The sequence below is a fragment of the Rana temporaria genome, chromosome 4 (genome assembly GCF_905171775.1).
Source record: "Rana temporaria chromosome 4, aRanTem1.1, whole genome shotgun sequence".
In the NCBI taxonomy this organism is placed as follows: Eukaryota; Metazoa; Chordata; class Amphibia; order Anura; family Ranidae; genus Rana; species Rana temporaria.
In genome coordinates, this window is record NC_053492.1 from 201454393 (window position 1) to 201475486 (window position 21094).

General features: G+C 46.0%; 1 protein-coding gene across 8 annotated transcripts in view; it reads right to left on the bottom strand.

The window, feature by feature from the left end:
* Nucleotides 1-21094, bottom strand: part of DIS3L2 (DIS3 like 3'-5' exoribonuclease 2) — a 727039-nt gene that overhangs the window by 407956 nt on the left and 297989 nt on the right. For all 8 annotated transcript variants that reach the window (XM_040349688.1, XM_040349693.1, XM_040349695.1 and 5 more), the window contains 2 exons: nucleotides 14036-14115; nucleotides 4241-4488 (listed from right to left, as the gene is read on the bottom strand). In XM_040349688.1, the coding sequence (XP_040205622.1) occupies nucleotides 4241-4488; nucleotides 14036-14115 (328 nt within the window). The remainder of the gene's footprint in view (nucleotides 1-4240; nucleotides 4489-14035; nucleotides 14116-21094) is intronic.

A 21094-nucleotide genomic window follows, 5' to 3' on the forward strand; every position in this document is an offset into this window, starting at 1 on the left:
TGCGGGCGCAGTATTCAAAGTCGTGGCGGGAAACGAGCGGGAGGGTGGCGGGAAACGAGCGGGAGGACGCCGGACCCGCCGAAGATGGACACCGGACCCGCCGAAGATGGACACCGGACCCGCCGAAGATGGACACCGGACCCGCCGAAGATGGACGCCCGAAGCCGCAGAAGGACGCCGGACCCGACGAGGCCGCAGAAGGACGCCGGACCCGACGAGGCCGCAGAAGGACGCCGGACCCGACGAGGCCGCAGAAGGACGCCGGACCCGACGAGGCCGCAGAAGGACGCCAGACCCGACGAGGCCGCAGAAGGACGCCGGACCCGACGAGGCCGCAGAAGGACGCCGGACCCGACGAGGCCGCAGAAGGACGCCGGACCCGACGAGGCCGCAGAAGGACGCCGGACCCGACGAGGCCGCAGAAGGACGCCGCGCAAGACACCAAAACTGTAAGTACAAAAAAACAAAAAATCTTTTTCCCACAGGATTGGGGGCCACTTTGGGGGGTGCGCGGTATACGCCAGAGCGCGTTATACCGCGATGAATACGGTATGTATATAATTGTATTTTATTTTGTATGTATTGCACACTGCCCTACTAATGTTTTCAGTACATGTTTGCATTTTTTATAGTCCCGATTAGAATTAGTCGGCCTATGTTACGCCCTTTGTTGCCATAAACGAACAATATAAGTGTATAAAAACCTTCAATTGTGTCATAAAGCAGAACAGTTATTTGGAAAGATGCCGAGTATCTTGTGTCTGTTCCCATTAATTTGTGACCACTAATCAATTGGAGGATAGGAGTTGCCCATGTATAAAATGTCCAGGACAGAGGTTAGAGGAGAAATTTAAGAACCAAAATTAAGTTCCCTAGTGGACATAGGATGATTTTAGACATAAGAGTCGTCGGGGAAGCTGAAACATGAGTATTTCATACTTTTCAAAAGCTTCTGAGACTGAGTGTGGGCCTTTGGCAGAGTGAATGTTCACTTGCGATTTTATATTGCCTCCCCTTCACCTGGTCTCTGCAATAGCTACAAGTGAGGGTTTTCTCCTGTGGGGTATTTAGAGAATAGGGCATGGAGTATAGAGAAAATCAAGTCCAAAAAGAGTACCCAGTATCCCAGGTGTAGACCGTCCTGTAATAAATCCTCAAAGCAAAAGGTCGAGAGAAAGCACCTGTCATCCACCTGGGACTAAGCGTCAAGTGGCTACATTTTGTGGCAATTTCTCCCTGGTGTGGAGTGTCATGCTCGCCCCCTCCCTTGGACTACAGGAGAGTCAGGATGCCCACTAACACACAGCTTATTTCTCTATCGGCAATGTAGGGCGTCCTGACTCTCCTGTAGTCCAAGGGAGGGGGCGAGCACGACACTCCACACCAGGGAGAAAGCCTTGCATTACTGTGTGAGGTTACAGAAAGAACAGGAAGTGAGGATTTCTCAGAAGAAATATGAACATTTAAAAGCAAAATGGGAGGATGAGGCAAGTGAAGGAGGTTTTCCCCAAGGTAAAGGAAGTTATTTAGGAATATATATATATAAAGCTAGTTAAAAGGCTCATTCAAATGGGTGGTGTGGCCTGAACATTGTGAATTAATGGTTTGTTCATTTGTAAATTATGTTGTGTCTAGAAGCACTAATAATGTCAATGTATTTGTATTGAAAATTAGGTTTTTAATTAAATATTTGCACAACTATCATGGGAGCTGCAAAATCCATACTAACATATTTTTATTTTACAGGTCCTTTGCTTTCAGAAATTAAATAGTTTTGGTGACATTTAAACTATGAAATCTGGAAAAGAATAATAAAAAAAAGGGCTGCGAAGTGGTCTGGCAGTGAAAGAGTTAATGTAGTAATAAACACTGCAGTGTAGATAATATGCATTTTAGGCCACTCATTTCTTGCTTTTTTTTTATATAGTAATTTAAACAGGGCAGATGAAAGAGCAATATACATTTATTGTGTGCATTTGAAGGCCATGCTATACAGTACAATCCACACCAGAAAAAAATCCACATACACAAAACATACTAAATGTGTTCCCATTTCCCACGCTACAATTATTTTAGTAAAGCCATGAATGTAGTGAGCAATATTAATAGGGGTACGTTGAATTTATGAAATCACGCAAATAGAGTAGCTCTTGAAACGCTATTGTTTTGTGGACTGCAGCTTTGATGCCCAAACTGAACCTCAAACTTTAAATGAACTAGTCAAAATTTAGGCCATGAATTCCTCTAGTGATTTTAGCAAATCGTGACTCTCTCAGTTTCAGCACAGTTTTCTGCAGTTTATTAACCACACCCAAGGTGCTTCCTCTGTGCAACCCTTAACCCAGCAATTACATGCATGTCAGATGCACTTACTTTTCCTAATCATCATCATCACCATAATTATTATTCTTTCCTCTCTTCCCAAATTCTAAAAGTTCAGCTGTGACAGGCATGTCGGGTTCCAGTGTTTCAAGATCTTCTTTCCATCCAAATGGTTGATTAGTCAGTGCCGTTCTCATTCTTACTAAACACTAAGCCATTGAAAAGCATTTCTAAAAAGGAACACACAGGGTGACTAGCCTTGCAAAGGACTGCACAGGTGCTTTACACCTGGAAAGTATATGGCCCTCTGCCAGCCACATTTAGGTTATATTGCCAAACACACATAGTGGCTATAGAGAATGGCTGGCCATTAGGGCCATGGATTAACACTTCATTTTATACTTATAGGTGCATCTTGAACAACAAACGTGAAGTCACATGATGCATCGCATTACTGGCTTCTCTGTATTAGAGGCTTTCAAATTGCATTATGGGCAAAAAAAACACGTCACAAAAAAAAAAAAAAAAACGCAACAAGACTGAGGACTTGATATTAAAAATAACCAATTTCAAATCATCCCAACAAGTTAAAGAATTACTTGCACTTCAACTGAATTTGTAGACAGTAATATTCCAAAGTCTTTACAATATTTTCTAATTTATGAATAAAAAATAGTGCTGCGCTGTAGGGATAGGAAATAATAGTATACATCTTATAAATACAGTGCTAGATCCAAAAATGAAATAAGTGCATCTAAACAGTGTAACAGTACACAACTTCAGTGATGCATAGTAACAAATCCAAGGTGAACACAATAGTGCTAGGTGAATAAGACAGCAGGGCGTTGCTAAAGCCAGAAGGCTACAAAACTATACAAGTGGTGATAGCAAACATATAAACAGTGAAAACAATAATCAGTGAAAACAGCATAAGTGTTCATGCAGGAGCAGCAGGCTGAACGCTACTGGAAAGCATGTAATAAAGTGCTGGTGCCAAGTGTCCAAACATATAGTGCTTGCCCGGGGAAGGGTTCCAAATTCCTTAAAAGTAGTGCAGATGTCCCCTTACCTTACTGCTGTAAGGTAACAGCATAACACAACTCTATATGGATAAGTGCAGCAACAAACTTTCAGGCCGTTGGAGGTGGCAATGGTCCTCACACGGAAAGATAAAGGAAAGCACCAATTGCGTAATAACGTAGGAGCAATTTAATAGTATAAAAACAGCTTATACACTGGGTGCTCACAAAGGTAGTTTTAAAATACAGCATATAAAAAACGAGTGGCAGACTCGCTGGCATCACATCCGCTACCTCTTTGAACAGGACTCTTGCGCGCATTCGTCACTCACAAGTGACTTCTTCAGGAAGTTTTTTAAATGCTGTATTTTAAAACTACCTTTGTGAGTACGCAGTGTATAAGCTGTTTTTATACTATTAAATTGCTCCTACGTTATTACGCTATTGGTGCTTTCCTATATCTTTTTGTGTGAGGACCATTGCCACCTGAAATTTTGTTTCCACCTTGGATTTGTTACTATGCATCACTGAAGTCGTGCACTGTTACACTGTTTAGATGCACTAATTTCATTTTTGGATCTACCACTGTATTTATGAGATGTATACCATTATTTCCTATCCCTACAGCGCAGCACTATTTTTTGTTCATATATTTTGGGTTTTGATACACTTGCAGTGCCACAGCAGTTTTACCTTTTCTCCCCTTGTTTGTTCACTGTTCTTCCCCACTCTCCCATCCCCCCTCCCTTCCCTTTAGTTTCCCTCCCACAAGTCCTTTGGTAGCGCGGTAATACCCCTTCTTACATTTTCTCATTTATATTTTACAAATATGTGATGTGAAGTTAAACAGCTTTCAGAAAGCACCAGGGCAAAAGAGAAACAAACCTCTAAACTCTTACCCTTCAGCAAAGTTGCTGTCCTCTCTCCAAGCAGTTATGCGGCAGATAAAAAGCGTACTGGCATAATCTTGTGGTCGGGTGACAAAGTCTGCAGGGCAGTCAGCAAGGGGCACAAGTATTCGTGGAAGTCTGTGGTCCACCGGTGAAAACAAAGCAAATTTCCTGGCAAGATCCCCATTCTTATCAGTCATGGGTTTAATGAACCCTGTGGCTGCTCTTGAATGTTTTTTCTCTAGAATGTAAACCACCTATAATAAAAATACAAAATGTACAACTTAAAATTAACAAAAAGTTTAAGCGATACTAAAAACTGTTTCATTACATTATCCATTCTCTTTCTGTATGTGGATGGCACTGTAATTACGTTAATAAAAAAAAAATGTTTTTCCTAATCTGTATACAGCTGTCATGACCCAGCTCTCCCCCAGCCTGTCTGCAGGAAAATATAAGCAGGAGGAGCTTTTATTCTTCTGCTACTGGTCACATGTTCAAAAAAAAAAAAAGGCTTTTGGATGCAGAGTAAAAATATCAAACTTTTAAATTGTCATACAAATCTACATTTGAAATCAAATCTTTATAAAGGTTATGGCAACAACATGTGGGTGGATTTCTGCCAGTCACATGTTGTATCACACTCCTCCAGCCCAGTATTGATGCAATATCCCACCTCAATATGTGTTTAGCTGGTTAGTGGGTATAGAAAAGGAGTGAGTTATTTTCTACAGTGCATAACGTCCTCGTGTGTGACAAGTCACATGGGCTGCTCAGATGTGATAGGGAAGAAATGCTCAGGGTAAAAAATACACTGAAAATTGAGCATGTGCTATATATAAGCTGCCAACACTGCTCTGCAAAATCCCCAACTGCAGAAGGGGTATGGACAGGAGGGGGAGACAGAACCACAGAATAAACCATTTTTTTGCAGAATACAAAAATGAAATCAGATAGTGACTGAGCACGTATGAACAGCATGTAATATGCAGCATTAACCGCCCTTCCTGACCAGGCCATTTTTTTGCTATACGGCACAGAGTTATTTAACTGATAATTGTGTGGCCGTGTGACGCAGTACCCAAATAAAATGTATGTTCTTTTATGCACACAAATAGAGTTCACTTTTGGCAGTATTTGGATACTTTCTGCGGTTTAAATTTTTTGCACTATAAAAACAAAAAATAAAAAGACAATTTGGATATTTTTTTTACTTTCGGCTATAAAAACACATCCAATAAAAAATGTCTTCAAAAAAATTAAGGTCAAAATGTATTCTGCTACATACTTTTGGTCAAAAAAAAAAAAAAAAAAAAAGCGTATATATTAATTGGATTTGCGCAAAAGTTAGTGTCTACAAGCTAGGGGATATTTTATTGAAATGTTTATACTTGTAATGCCAACGATCAGCGACTTATAGCGGGACTGCGACATTGCAACAGACAAATCGACACAAAGTGACAACTTTGTTGGGAATCAGTGACTAATACAGTGATCAGTGCTAAAAACATGCTTGGTCACTGTACTAATGATACTAACAGGGAAAGGGTTAACATCACGGGTGATCAAAAAGTTTGAATGTGTTCCCTGGGAGCGCTTGCCAACTGTGTGGGGGGTGCATTTACTGTGGGAAGGCAGAGATCTGTGTTCTGCTTGGCAGAAACACAAGATCTTTACCTTCCCTTCTGAAACAACATCTGCCTTGTTTACATAGGTAGACCGCCATTCTGCTAATCTCTGGAGCGATCGCTGGACCCACCGACTGGCTTCCGCTGTGTCCAATCACAGTGGGAGAGTGGGTCACGGGGGCACGCCCTAGTGTCATATTATGTACTAGGTAGACGATTGGGCACAGAGCGGCTGCCCTGCTGCAGTACGTGTGCGTGGGGCAGTCGCTATGTGGTTAAAGCAGTATTAAACCCAAATGCAAAAGTCGAATATACTGCCTACCAAAGCTTAGAAGTGGTGGTTGCATTCGTTTTAAGTTTATACCATTTTCACCTGGTGATCGAGACACTAAATTTGTTAATTTACGATTTTAAAATATAACAAAGGAATTTTTTATTTACTGTATTTTTTGATAGATTGAATAGGGATTAAAACATCGATCAGGTTTTTATTACGGTCTGTGCCCCTATTTTAAGTTGACTCTAGAACACTAATAAATGGCAAATCCTCCAATGACGACACTAGCTCTGTTGACCCTGGTGACAATCAGGGACTCCCTCACTTTAAATTTCACTCCCAGTTTTGGATATGGGACAAGTAGTGACAGGAAATTCCCCACAATGGGACACATATGGCAGAAACCCAACAGAGTGGTTATAACCTTACTGAAGCCAAAATAAAGGTTTTTCCTTTAACTCCACTTTCGCTGGGCAATGTGGTCTATTAAAGTAGATCTAAAGGTTTTAGACAAACCATTTAAAGTGATAGTAATTTTAATTTTTTTTTGGCTTCAACTAGCATTTTATACAAACCACTCCTGGCTCCTGCCCACTGCCAATTGTAAGCACATAGCAAGCTTGTTCCTGAGCCATGCTGTGTGTGTCTATTGATACACCCAGCGCAGCTCAGCCCTGCCTTCCTCTGCTCACTGGCTGCAATTCACAGCAGCAGCCAATGCCTCCCGCTGCCCGTCAGTGAGGAGAGAGAGAACCAAAAAAGCCACTGCTCTTTGGCACAGCACTGGATCGAGATCAGGTAAGTATAAAGGGGGGCTGGGGGAGCTGCATACAGGTGATTTTTTTTTTTAACCTTAAAGGGGTTGTAAAGGATCTTTTTTTTTTAAAACATACATGTCATACTTGCCTCCACTGTGCAGCTTGTTTTGCACAGAGTGGCTCTGATCCTGGACTTCTGGGGTCCTTCGGCGGCTGTCTGAGCTCCTCCTCGTATCAGCTAGCCCCCTTCATGGGAAGCTCTCTCCCAAAGGGGTTGGCTTGCGGGCGCGCTCCCGTGAAACAGCCGGCGGCTATAGTCGCTGACTGCATCACTCGGCCTAGACCACGGCGCACAGCATCATTGGTTTGATTGACAGCAGCTGGAGCCCATAGCTGCGCTGCTATCAATCATCCAATGAATGAGCAGAGAAGCCTGCTCGTTCAAGACGTGGGACTTTCGAGGGCTCATGTAAATAATAAACGGGGGGGGCCGGCAATCATCAGATGTTTTTTCACCTTTAATTTGGATTTAACTTGTTAGCCAAATCATGTCTGCTAGTACATCTAACACTACTCTCTCCCCAGATTGACAATGATGCTGTCCAATGGTGTGTCGCCACTGCACCTTCAAGTGTAGACACTAAGACAGAATGTGTGCGTTTGTGTGTTACTGGCTGGATAAAATAAAAAAAAATGAATAAAAGCCTAAAAAAGCATTAAAAAAAAAAGGGAAAGAAAATACAGCCACCACTAAAAAAAATAAGTTTTTTCAAAGTTTATCAACTTTTTTCCAAAAACATTTTTTTAGAGTCATCCCGATGATCTGTAACTCTCCCTGCACTGGAGACAGATGGCGGTAGGGTGGTAGCGGTGCTGGCACGGAGACCACCTGAATGGGTGGCACAGACCGGGCAGACACTGTGGTTCACAGCGTCTCCCTGCAGGGATGTAGTCCCAAGGGAGGGGGTGAGCATGCTGACTAACCCCCAGCCAGAAGAGCTCGGATGATGGGGGCAAGCTTACTGAGGAGAAAAAGGAAGTGAGAAATTCTGACAAAGAAAAAAAAACATTTAAAAGGGAAATCAAAGGAAAAGGTAAGTGAACCAACAATGCACTACCTTAACCACCACTTCAATACCGCACACCGCCATATGACGTCCAAAAAGGGGATCTCTTATCCCGGGTGGACGTCATATGACGTCCTGTACTTTGTGCGGTGATATTTGAATGATGCCTGCACCTAGGGGCATCATTCAAATATCATTTTGTTGCGGCGGCGATCCTGCGCACCATAAGAATGATCATAGCGGCGGTTCCACCGCTTGATCGCTCTTATAGGCGGCGGGAGGGGACCACCCCCCTCCTGCCGCCATCCGGTGCTTCTCCGGGCTCTCCCGTGCCATCTAGGGCCCGCAGAGATGGTCGCGGTGTGACGGATAGGAGGCATAGAGATGACTGGTGACCAGATGGTCACCAGTCATCTCTATGACCGGAGGCCCGGTCGCGATGTGATGACGTCATGTACCCGTAAACAAACCGCAATGGCGGCTAGTAAGAATGAAATCTGTGAATTTTTTTTCACGATCTCATGCTTTCCAGCCTGGAGGAGAGATGTGGGGTCTTATTGACCACGTATCTCTCCTTAAAGAGGACCTGTCACACACTATTTCTATTACAAGGGATGTTTACATTCCTTGTAATAGGAATAAAAGCAATCGAAAAAAATATAAAAATAAAAAAATAAAAAAAGTGTAAAAAAAAAAAAACGCCCTTGTCCCCGGTAGCTCACGCTCAGAAGCGAACGCACACGCAAGTCCCGCCCACGTATGTAAAGGTCGTTCAAACCACACGTGAGGTGTCGCCACGTGCGTTAGAGCGTGTGCAACTAGCACTAGACCTCCTCTGTAACTCTAAACTGGTAACCTGTAAAACTTTTAAAAAGTCGCCTATGGAGATTAAGTAATGAAGGCGACATTCCATGAGTGTGCGCAATTTTAAAGCATGACATGTTGGGTATCTATTTACTCGGCGTAACATCTTTCATATTTTAAAAAAAATTGGGATAACTTTACTGTTTTGTTATTTAATTCATTAAACCATTTTTTTTTACAAAAAAAAAAATCTGATTTTTTGTACTCACCGTAAAATCCCTTCCTCCGAGTCCATGGACGGACACAGCTCCTTAAATCTTGACAAGTGGGTTATGTTCCCTGTTTACAGGAGAGGACTAGGCAGAAACATGTAAGATAATTAAATACATGTTACATGAACAGAGTTGAACAGCCCCGCCCAGGGGGCGGTCCCTCCAGACATAACCCTCCTCACTGCAGCATGTTTGTAGTTTGTAACAAGCAGTACCAAACTAGAAAGGGAGGGGTGGGTGCTGTGTCCGTCCATGGACTCAGAGAAATGGATTTTACGGCGAGTACAAAAAATCCTATTTTCTCTTATCGTCCATGAATGGACACAGCTCCTTAATTCTTGACAAGTGGGACGTCCCCAAGCAATGTAAAAAACGAGGGGTGGGAAATATATCAGTAAAACCAATTTTAACTTCACCCCCAAAAGAAGCAGAGCTCCTCAACGGAGGAGGTGCAAAAACTAGCGGCCGAAAAAATCATCAGAAGATGCACTCACAGTAACCATGAAAATTCTGGAAAAAGTGTGACACACCTGTGAGACAGTCTCAAAAATATTTGCCTGACGAAGAGGTCCTGTGCGACCCCGAAACGTTGCTGTTTTTGATCGTTTCTATGCATTAAAGAATATTTGGATGTTTTTCTAAATGATCCTCGGTGTGCTGGCGAATAGGTTTACACCTGTGAGACCAAAGCATGATGTTGGAAAAAAAAACAGGAAGCACCAATTGCCCTGGTCGAAAGTGCCGTGACCGGAAAGGGGGGCCTGCCCTTTAAGAGCATAGGCCTGTATGACAGCCTGCCTGATCCACTGAGAAATGGTCGACGAGACCGCCAGGTCCTTTTGTGGACCAGACACCAACACAAAAGACAGTCAGAACTCAGAAATTGAGCCATAGCAGGCTGGTACACCCGCAAAGCGCGTACCACACCTAAAGTATAAAAGGCAACCTCTGTAGAATGTGCCGGCGAGGACAGAAGGATGGAAGAACAATGTCCTTATTCTGGCGAAAGGCCAAAACCACCTTCAGAAGAAGGGAAGGTCGCGGGCGCACCACCACCTAATCCTTATGGAGGATCAAGCATGGCGGCTTGCAAGACAAGACCGCCAACTCAGAAACCCCTTTAACAGAGGTAAAAGCCACTAAAGGGGTCACCTTCTGAGATAGTGTCAAGAGAAAATCTCTCTAAAGTTTACAAAAAGGAAGGTTCCTAAAGAACAAAGAGCACCAGAGTCAAAACTCATGGGGGAAGAGATGGGCCAAGAGGGGAAAGTATATGACAAACCCCCTGGACACAAAAAGGGACCCACCAGGGAAAGGCCCACAAAAAGGCCACTGAAAGAACACAGCCATGGCTGAAATCTGCCCCCAAACGGTGCTTTAAGCAATTTTTAAATCCACTCCAAGCTGTAAAAACAGCAGGACCCTGGACACTGAGTACATCACTCCATCCCTTCGCACCAAGAGATGTAGGCCTGCCAGGTGCAACGGTAGATCCTCCGGAAGACTACCGTGCCCTCAGCATTGCTGAGATGACCGAGTCGGACAGACCCCGGTCACAAAGTCTGGCTTCCAATAGCCATGTTGAGCAAGTTAGTGACTGTACAACAGGAGGAAGTATGGGACCTCTAGACAAAGGGACCTCCCGCCCTGGCAACCACCAGGGTACCTCCGCTACCAGGAGCTCGATATCGGCGCACCAAGGACGCCAAGGTCAATCTGGAGCGATTAGAATCATTGGGATCTCCTCAGCCTCCAATGTGGAGCAGCCGAGTAAGCAACTACAATGGAGGAACGGCAAAAAGTCGCAGATACAGACCCCACAGGACCACCAGCACGACTTATGCGTCTGTACCAGAGCACTAGACCTGGCCACTAACTTCGACACCCTTGCGGTGGAGACGAGCGGCCAGGAGATCCATGCCCTGTGAGGCTCACCTCCTGCAAGGGAGCCGAAACACCCCAAGCACAAAGACCAGTCGCCCTGGTCCAGCATCTGGCGACTCCAGTAGTCCGCCTGCCGGTATACCTGATGGTAAAATGAAGCCACGGCCGTGGCGTTGTCCGGCTGAAACCAGATCGGACAACCTTGCAAACTCCTCGACCACGAGGAGAAGCATAGCCTGATCGCCTAAAATAGTAGGACAATGAACGGTACACAGCACCTGGTATTCCCAGGCAGTGTCCCACCCAGGCACTAGCCAGGCCCGACCCTGGGTAGCTACCGAGACCAGACGAGAGCGGGCACATTCAGGGAGGTGTGGCTGTAGGTCCACACAAGTCCAGCGACTCAGGGCCAACTGGACCACCCAGGTTCACAACCCGTGAAACTGGCATCCATCGTAAACACCGACCACTGAAAGGAAGAAACAACTTCCCAGACTGAAGAGTCGGGGATCTCCGTCACCAACTCAGAGAGACTCTGACTAGGTGGCGCACCGGAATCTGATGATTTTTAGAGAGATTTTTACCACCTGGACAGTATTTCCCCTGGAAAACCCGAGTGTGGAACTGGGCATACAGTACCGCCTCGAAAGGAGGCTACCCACAGGCCCCGGACCAGCAGGATCTCGGAGAGAAGACCTATTGCGTGATGCCAATACCTTCACCGCAGACTGAAGAGTCTGCAATTTCTCCAGGGGAAGAAGGACCTTTGCCACGAGGATTCCGGATCAACCCTAGATACTCCAACACTGAGTCGGAACCTAGCATGCCCAGATAACACATCTACTAGGTCTGAGACAGAAGCTGCTCTCAGAAGAAAGTCGTCCAAGTAGCCAATAAGGTAAAGCCTCGCTGTCCCAACAAAGATAGGATAAGTGCGAAATCCCAGCTGAAAACACATGGTGCTGACGCCAGATCAAAAAAGAGGGCCACAGGCTGACAGAGACCTTCTCTCATCACGAAGCACAGAAAAAAAAAAAAAAAACACTGACATGCGCAAAACGGGACATGCATGTATGCATCCCTGATGTCCGAGGACGCCAGGATGTCCCCCGGATGGAGCGCAGCTACCACCGAACGAATGGATTCCATGCGGAACTACCCAACGTTCACAAAAAGGTATTTAGGGCCTGAGGCCCATAGAAAACCCCAAACCTCTCGTCCTGCAGGAAAGGTAAAATTACCCCGCAGCTTAGCAAGTCCCACACTGCCCAAGGCAGACCGACGGGCCGGGAGAGGAAGACACGAGGAAAGAACTTTGTTATGTGGATAGGAGGAAACCCTATCTAGTACTCCGAAGAGACCATCTCGCAGACCCACTGGTCGGAGAGCAGGGAGGTTTCACCGAATTGTGAACCTGCAAGCCACCCCTCCCACCTAGAGACAGGGAGGGAAGGCTACATACATTGGCAGGATTTGGGTGCCGGCGTCATCTGCTTACGCACCCAGGGAAGGATTAGTCCCCCAGCTGGGCCTTTGACGGCCTGGGAGGGTTGCCCCTAAATACACACACATAGTTTCCTTTGGAGGAAACCGGAGTACCCAGAGGAACCCACGCAGACACAGGAAGCGACAATGCAAGCTCCAGGCAGATTGGCGTCAGTGTCCAGATTTGAACCAATGACTTTGCTCTGCTGGGGTTTTTTGCCTTCCTCTGGATCAACTGTGGGTATGGAGTTGGGTGTATGGGATTGTATTGTGTTTTTCATTTTGTTTGTTTATTTTTTTGTGGTTGAACTGGATGGACTTGTGTCTTTTTTCAACCTGACTAACTATGTAACTATGTAACTCTCTTGCTGCCAAGTAATGGAGTTAACCACTACACCACCGTGTGCATAAAACCATTCTGAAAGAGAAGCCCTAGATAACAAGGGCGCAGCATTCAATGAAGCATCACAGACCTATATGAGGCCCTGGACCAGCTGGTCCGCTAGCCTAATAACTTCGGGAGAGAGTCGGTGCTCCTCCACTGTCTGGTGCAAAATGCTCACTCCGTGAGTTGTCAACAGCACTAGGAGTCAGGACTACTCCAAGATGGCCGCCAAGCGTTCAGAACGCGGACACAGGAAAATGGTGGACCGCAATGTAAGCTGCGTCATAGCGCGGCTACGACAAAATGGCCACCAATGGGAGTTTTCAATGTAATTGAAACACCTCCCATAAAATGGCGTCAGCGCCGACTGAGACCCCAGAGTAGTAGCCACAAAGGCCGCAAGTCAGACCCCAGCATGGTGAACATGGTCCATGGCTCCATAACAGAGCATTCCCCAGGGGATAACGGGGGAAGGGGGCACTCTTCCCCCGTTATGTGTAGACACACATTTTTACCTTTAATTTATATTTTTAACTGAATATGTTGTTTTACAAGGTAGGGGTTCATATATACTTTGAAGTCAATGGGGCCATGCTGCAATTTGCTTTATTAGTTGCGGTGCATTAGCCCCAATATAAACCAAAAAAGGCATTCAGTAGTTGGCAGGCTCACATCCTGAACACCTGACAGCAGCTGCACTATGTAAAGATATCCACTACCGATTTCTTTTCAGAGCTGTGCCTAGTTTAAATCTAGCCTAAAGCCTATTACACACCATTCGTAATTTTCTGTAAAAAATAGAACTGACAACTCCAGTCAGAGCCGCTGTACAATCCAATGCTAGTAAAGCAATCTCCCCTGCCATCTGTGCCCCCACTGGGGAGATTTACCAGCATCACTGAAAACGTAAGTAAAAAAAAAAAAAAAAAATTTTTTGGATTGTCCCCAGAATAAAGGGGAAATCTTACAATGGGGAAGATAGTTCTGGTAACCAGGGGGTCCCTCAAGGAATTTTTTAATTTGCATAGATTTTTCTCTCCCCATCTTTTTTTGGAATCCGATTCCAAATCGGAAATCGACAGGGGTTATAACCCTCCCTTGCTCCAAATGGAAAATAAAAAAGTTTCCTATAGTTCTAATTAAACTGAACGAGCAGAAGGTAGAAGCCGATTAAGATTTACAACTGCTCCAGTTTTAGTACCCCCCCCCCAAACCATATGTGTTAAAAAGATCAAACAATTTACCTTTGCAGTCTTCTGAAGGCAATCATCTGTTGTGGCACTGTTACAGGGTGCTTTTCTTCCAGTATTTTCTGTCTTGGCATCTAAATTTTACAAAAGTGAGCAAAAATGAAGCATTAAAAGGAACCCTACAAAAGGTTGCAATATGTTGGCATTTTCCCACGCACACTTTTTGTAGCCAACAGTATATCCTTATATCAATTTTCTACTTATGCCTGGTGTCGGGGTTTAAAAAGAATTAGCTTCCAGCATCCATCTGTCATACTCCAAAATCTCTCATCTTGAAATGCAAGGCCTCATGTACACTGCTGCTGGTAAATGGACATTCAGAGGCAGGTGGACACTTTTGAACTCATTCAATGTCATTTTGGGCCCCATGCACACGGAACGCCGGTGCAAACTCTACTGAACGCATGTTTTTAAAGGCTAAAACCGGCAGTTAGAAATGCCTGTTTTGCCGCGATTTTAGCTGCGTTTGCGTCTATAAGTGTTTAGTTAAACATCATAAAACCCTCCCTAAGCTCAAAAAACAGTATTATTTAACCATGTATGCCATTTTGTAAGTGATTAACAGCTGAGAGAGCAGCAGTGTACTTGTATTTAGCGTGTCACTTGCCAAAAGCTGTGGATTGTCCACTTGCCACAAGTTGTGGATTGTCCATAATGCAAGCAATTCGTTTTTTTTTTATATTTTTAATGGTTTTTCATCATTTGCCATCATTTTTGAGATTTCTAATATAAAAAAATAGGTCACCTTTAAAAACGCTTATAAACTAAATCGCGGCAAAACGCTGGTACTGCGTTTAGCGTCTGAAACGTGGACATTTTTGTGCCTGAACCCATTTTTTGGATACAGAAAAAACCAGGGTAAACGCAACTGCATATAAACGGCAATAAAACGAGACTGTGTAGATGGACACATAGGATAACACTGAATAAGTTCAGGGGCAGTTAAAAAAAGGTGTCTAACTGCCTCTGAACGCGAGTATAACAGCCTTCCGTGTGCATGGGGCCTTATGTGTACATGTACATAGGACTTTTTTGAAGGCAAACATAATAGGATTTTTTGTACTCCCCGTAAAATCTTTTTCTCCGATGTCCATGGACGGACACGGCTCCTTAAATCTTGACAAGTGGGTTATGTTCCCGTTCACAGGAGAAAACTAGGCAGAAACATGTTAGATAATTAAATACATGGTACTTTAACAGCGTTGAACAGCCCCGCCCAGGGGGCGGTCCCTCCAGACATAACCATCCTCCCTGCAGTATGCAGCCTCAGTTCGTAACAAGCAGTACAAACCTAAACAGGAGGGGTGGGTACTGTGTCCATCCATGGACGTCAGAGAAAAGGATTTTACGGTGAGTACAAAAAATCCTATTTTCTCTTATCGTCCATGGACGAACACAGCTCCTTAAATCTTGACAAGTGGGATGTCCCCAAGCAGTATCAAAAACAAGGGGTGGGAACAGTATCAGTAAAACCAATTTTAACTCCACCCCAAAACAAGCAGAGCTCCTCAAAAGAGGAGGAGCAACATTAAACAGCCGCCTGCAAAACCAAGCGGCCAAAAGAAGCATCGGAAGATGCACTCACAGCAACCATGTAAACTCTGGAAAAAGTGTGAACAGACGACCAAGTCGCTGCCCCGCACACCTGTGAGACAGACGCATGATGTCGGAAAACCCAGGAAGCACCAATTGCCCTGGTCGAAAGTGCCGTGACCGGAAAGGGAGTGCCTGTCCCCTAAGAGCATAGGCCTGTATGACGGTCTGCCTGATCCACCGAGAAATGGTGGTCGATGAGTACGAGGCCTTTCAGGTGTGATGGTAAATCCTCCTGGAAGGAGACTACCTTGCTTTCAGCATGGGTGAGATGACCAAGTCGGACAGACCCTGGTCTCTTAAAACCTGGCTTTCAATTGCCATGTCGTGCAAGCCAGCGACTGTACCACCGGAGTTAGTATGGGACCTTGAGACAGAAGGTCCTCCCGCCCTGGCAACCGCCAGGTTACTTCCGCCACCAGACACCGGCATACCAAGGACGCCAAGGACAATCTGGAGCGATTAGAATCTGGATCCCCTTGGCCTCCAATCTGTGGAGCAGCCAAGGAAGCAACTACAATGGAGGAAAGGCATAAAGTAGCCGATACAGACCCCACCGGGCCACCAACACGTGTGACGTGTCCGTACAGAGATCACTAGACTTGGCCACGAACTTGACACCTTGTGGTCGAGATGAGCGGGCAGGAGATCCATGTGACGGGAGTCTCACGTCCTGCAAGGGAGCTGAAACACCTCCAAGTACAGAGACCAGTCGCCCTGGTCCAGCATCTGGTGACTTCGGTAGTCCGCCTGCCAGTACACCTGATGGCAGACCGAATCCACATCGGGCGACCCTTCAACCTACTCGACCACGAGGAGAGGTATAGCCTGATCGGCCAAAGTACTAGGACATTGATCGGTAGACAGGAGTCCACTAGTGTCCAGCGACCCTGGGCAGACTGGACCCGCCAGGCGCCCCCCTCAACCCGTGAGGCTGGCGTCGGTCGTAATCACCGTCCATTGGATGGGAAGAAACTAATTCCTGAACCGAAGTCGGGCATCTCAGCGACCAATTCAGAAAGACTGACTAGGTGGCTCACCAGATCTGATGATCCAGAGACAAAAGAGATTTGTGCCACTTTGACAGTATCTCCCACTGGAAAACACGAGTGTGGAACTGGGCATACGGTACCGCCTCAAAGGAGGCTACCAACAGGCCCAAAACACGCATGCAAAAACGGAGAGATGACCGATTGCGTGATGCCAACACCTTCACTGTAGACTGAAGAGTATGCAATTTCTCCAGGGGAAGAAAAACCTTTGCCACGAGGAGTCCGGATCAACCCTAGGTACTCCAAACGCCGAGTCGGAACCAGGACCGACCTCAAAATGTTTAAACACCCACCCAAATTTTTGGAGGGTGCACAAGGGCTATAGACACATCCTCCACCAATTCTGAGCCAGAATCTGCTCTCAGAAAAAGGGCGACTAAGTAGCCCATGATGGCAAAGCCTCCCTGTCCCAGCAAAGCTAGGATAAGTGCGAGCACCCTGGTGAAAACTCTTGGTGCCGACGCTAGATCAAAAGGAAGGGCCACAAACTGACAGTGGGCATCCCCAATCGCGAAGCACAGAAATCTGAGACTTGCGCAAAAATGGGACATGCATGTATGCGTCCTTGATGTCCAAGGACGCCAGAAAATCCCCCGGATGGAGCGCAGCTACCACCGAAATAATGGCCATAACAACAATATACCCATCGTTAAAGGCCCCCGTCCATCTTTTGGGACCAAGAACAGATTCGAATAGAATCCCTCAAGCCTCTCGTCCTGCAGGACAGGTAAAATTACCCCGCAGCTAGCAAGTCCCACACTGCCCCAGGGCAGACCGACGAGCCCAACAAAGGGAGACTTTAGGGAAAAAAAAAATCTGTCCGGTGGATAGGACGGAACCCTATGTAATACTCAGAAGAGACCTACTGGTCGGCGAGCAGGGAGGTTCACCGAGCTGTGAACCTGCAAAGCTGTGCCCCCACCTAAGAGACGGGCATACATTGGCAGGATAGGGTGCCGGCATGTTCGGCTTACGCACCCAGGGACGTTTTAGTCCCCCAGTTGAGCCTTTAGTCGGCCTAGGAGGGTCAACCCGCGAGCCCTGACCGACGCAAAAATACCGTTTCTGAGCGGGGAATAAATTGCCTGGCCCACGGCGCGGCTCCTTTCCCCTGGTGGACAGAAAGGAGAGTGCTCTCACCCCCAGTGACATTCTTGATAATGTCATCCAACGAGTTACCAAAAAAACTCCCACCTCTGAAGGGTAAAACAGTCAGGGCATTTTAAGATGCTAGGTCAGCAGGCCAGCATTTCAGCCAAATCAGGCGGCGCAAAACCACCACCGAAACAGAGGCTCTGGACATCAAGGATACCCCGTGTAGCATCACAGACATATATAAGGCCCTGGACCAACTGGTCGGCCAGTCTAACAATTTAGGGAGGGATCTGGTGCTCATCCACAGTCTGGTGCAAAACCTTGCCCATTCAGAGAGTGTCAGACACCAAGGTTGTGGCCACAACAGGTCACAATGCATACCCCAGCATGGTAAACATGGAGTGGGTCAGCGCCTCGGACATCCTATCAGTAAGGTCCCTGAAAGCCACCCCCCTTTTCAACCGGGCACCACAACCTGAGGAGAATTTTTTTAAACTCTCCTCAAAAGAGGGAAAACCCCAGGGGCTGAGGAACTAAAAAAACCTTCTGCAGTATTTCCCATTCCTTATTAATGAACTAGTCAAAAGAAAAAAAAGAAATAAGGAAAAGCTTTCACAGAGCGGTCTGATTTGCACAAAAAAGACCGAGCCCTCAGAGGAAACCTCCGCTGCACAGATAGCATGAGGGAGCTCCATAAAGCGCACTGACAAGTGCTCTACACACGTCATAGGCGTGTGGGAGGAAACCACATTACCCGGAGAAAACCCACGCAGACATAGGGAGAGAGCATGCAAACTCCAGGCAGTTTGGTGTTTGAGTCCAGATTTAAACCTGTGACCACTACACCACCATCCACGTCTCCAGATAAAACAGAACCAGGGGACCCGAGCAGCAGCCAGGTCCTGGTCTGAAACAGAGCATTCCCCAGGGGATAGCGGGGGAGGGGGCGCTTATACCCCCCTCACGTCCGCACTCCGCTCCCACCCTGGCAACAAAGGTTTCCAGTACTACTGACAAAGCATCTGTGGGAATCCCAGGTGCCACCTCAGGCATGTTTGGGGAAGAACCAGAGACTGACTCCATTTCAGAAGCTCCCAGGGCCCTATTCAGGCTAGACTGAAAACACACCCTCTTGCTGCGCTGAACGTGGTGGTTACCCAGGGGACTCGCCATCACAGGAGAAGACTGCACAGCGCCGCTGCCCGCCCTCAGTACACAGCGTGTGTTAGGAGGAAAAACCGCGAGGTAAACTGAGGTAAACTGTGAGGCAATTCGTGAGGAGACATGTGCTGCGCGCCGTAGGAACCAGCACTAGAGGTCGAGGACTCAGCCAAGATGGCCGAACGCTGCATAGAGAGCCTGACGTGGCCACAGGAAGATGGCTGACTGCAATACTAACCTGTGCCATAGCGCAGCTACAACAAAATGGCCGCCAATGTGATTTTCAACAGTAACTGAAAATCACCCAAAAAAATGGCACCAGTGCTGCCAAAACGCAGCATTTTGAACAGTGAAAGCCTAAAGAGGCTAAACAGTGTCCAAACTCTTTGAAAAAGACCCCCAGTAGTAAAAAAAGACGCTCAGTCCCCTCAGTAAGGTGGCCTCGCCCCCTCCTGACAGCAGTAATATAATGAAGCAGAGGGAAAAGGAGCAGGGAAGGGAGGATAGGACTCCCGAACCCCAAGAATGTCCAGCCGTACCAACCCACCTAAGCGGGAGGGACTGTACTTACCCGTTCAAGCGAGGACTTACAAACGCATTTCTGACAGGCCTACAACCGCAATGGAGGTAGCTGTCGGCCCGGTCCACTGTGAGTCAGACAACACCACAGCCCAGTCATATGTGGACCTCGGAGCAAAGCTCACCGGCCACCCCAGGAGTCATGGGTTATGTCGTGGCAGACCCAGCCTCTTTGCGAAGGTGTGCTCACGCTCGCTGGCCGGACTGAGTAGACTACAAGGATCTATATATCCAGCCTGTGTCTCAGGCGACAGTTGATAGAATATTCTTTCAAGAAAAAAGAAAATAAAATAAAAAAATTCTCAGGGCGCTGGACTCAAAGGGAGCCATACGTCCTCCTTTGCTAGGCAGAACAAAACTTAGGGTGCATACTGCAGGGAGGAGGGTTCTGTCTGGAGGGACCGCCCCCTGGGCGGGGCTGTTCAACTCTGTTAAAGAAACGTATTTAATTATCTAACTTATTTCTGCCTAGTCCTCTTCTGTGAACAGGAACATAACCCACTTGTCAAGATTTAAGCAGCTGTGTCTGTCTATGGACGATAAGAGAAAAAAAAAAAAGAATTCAGAAGCCGAAGTTTCAGACGCCAAACTGTTCTAAACGCAGCTAAAAACGTGGTATCCGCATTTAGCAGCCTTTCGTTTATAAGCGTTTTTCGCCATTTAAAAATTATATATAATGGGTTACTATCTATCAAGTTAAATAGTTCAGGAGAGGTTGTAAAAACGTCCGTGTACATGAAGCCTTAACTTGACAGATCGTAACCCATGTTTGGAACATCCGTTTTGCTGCATTTGCGTTAAAAAAAAACAAAAAAAAAACTTAAATTAGCCAAAAATGAAAACGCCTGTAAACAAAACGCAGCTTAACGCGAGTTACCACGTTTAGTGCTTGAAATGCCCCTGAACCTTTTTTTGTGTTCCAATAAAAGCCTCTAAACTCAACTGCCTCGAAACGACTAAATGACCCCGTGTACATATACCGATAAGATAACAGTAGAGTTCAGGAGCAGTTGAAGAAAACGCCCAACTGCTCCTAAGGCCTCATGTAAACTGCTGCTGGTAAACGGACGTTTAGGAGCAGTTGGGCATTTTTTTTAACTGCTCCTAAACGTCCATTTACCAGCAGCAGTTTACATGAGGCCTTAGGAGCAGTTGAGCGTTTTCTTCAACTGCTCCTGAACTCTGTTATCTTATCGGTACATGTACACAGGGTCATTTCTAGGCAGTTGAGTTTGGAAGCCTTTTTTGGTAAGGAAAAAAAAAAAATTGGGTTCAGATGGATGTTCAGAGGCATTTGAACGCTGTAACTGCTTGTAAATGCAAACGTGGCAAAACGGACGTTTTAAATGTCGGTTACTATCTGTCAAGTTAAATAGTCCAGGAGAGGTTGTAAAGACGTCCCGTGTACATGAAGCCTTAAAATTCCTCTCAGGAATTGCCACATTTACATGCTGTGTTTAGCAGCGTTTTTCCGCATTTGTGTTTATAAGAGTTTCAAGAAGACATTTTTATTTTTTATAAATGCCCAAAAACGAAAAAAGTCTATAAACGAAATGCTGCTAAACGCGTGTTA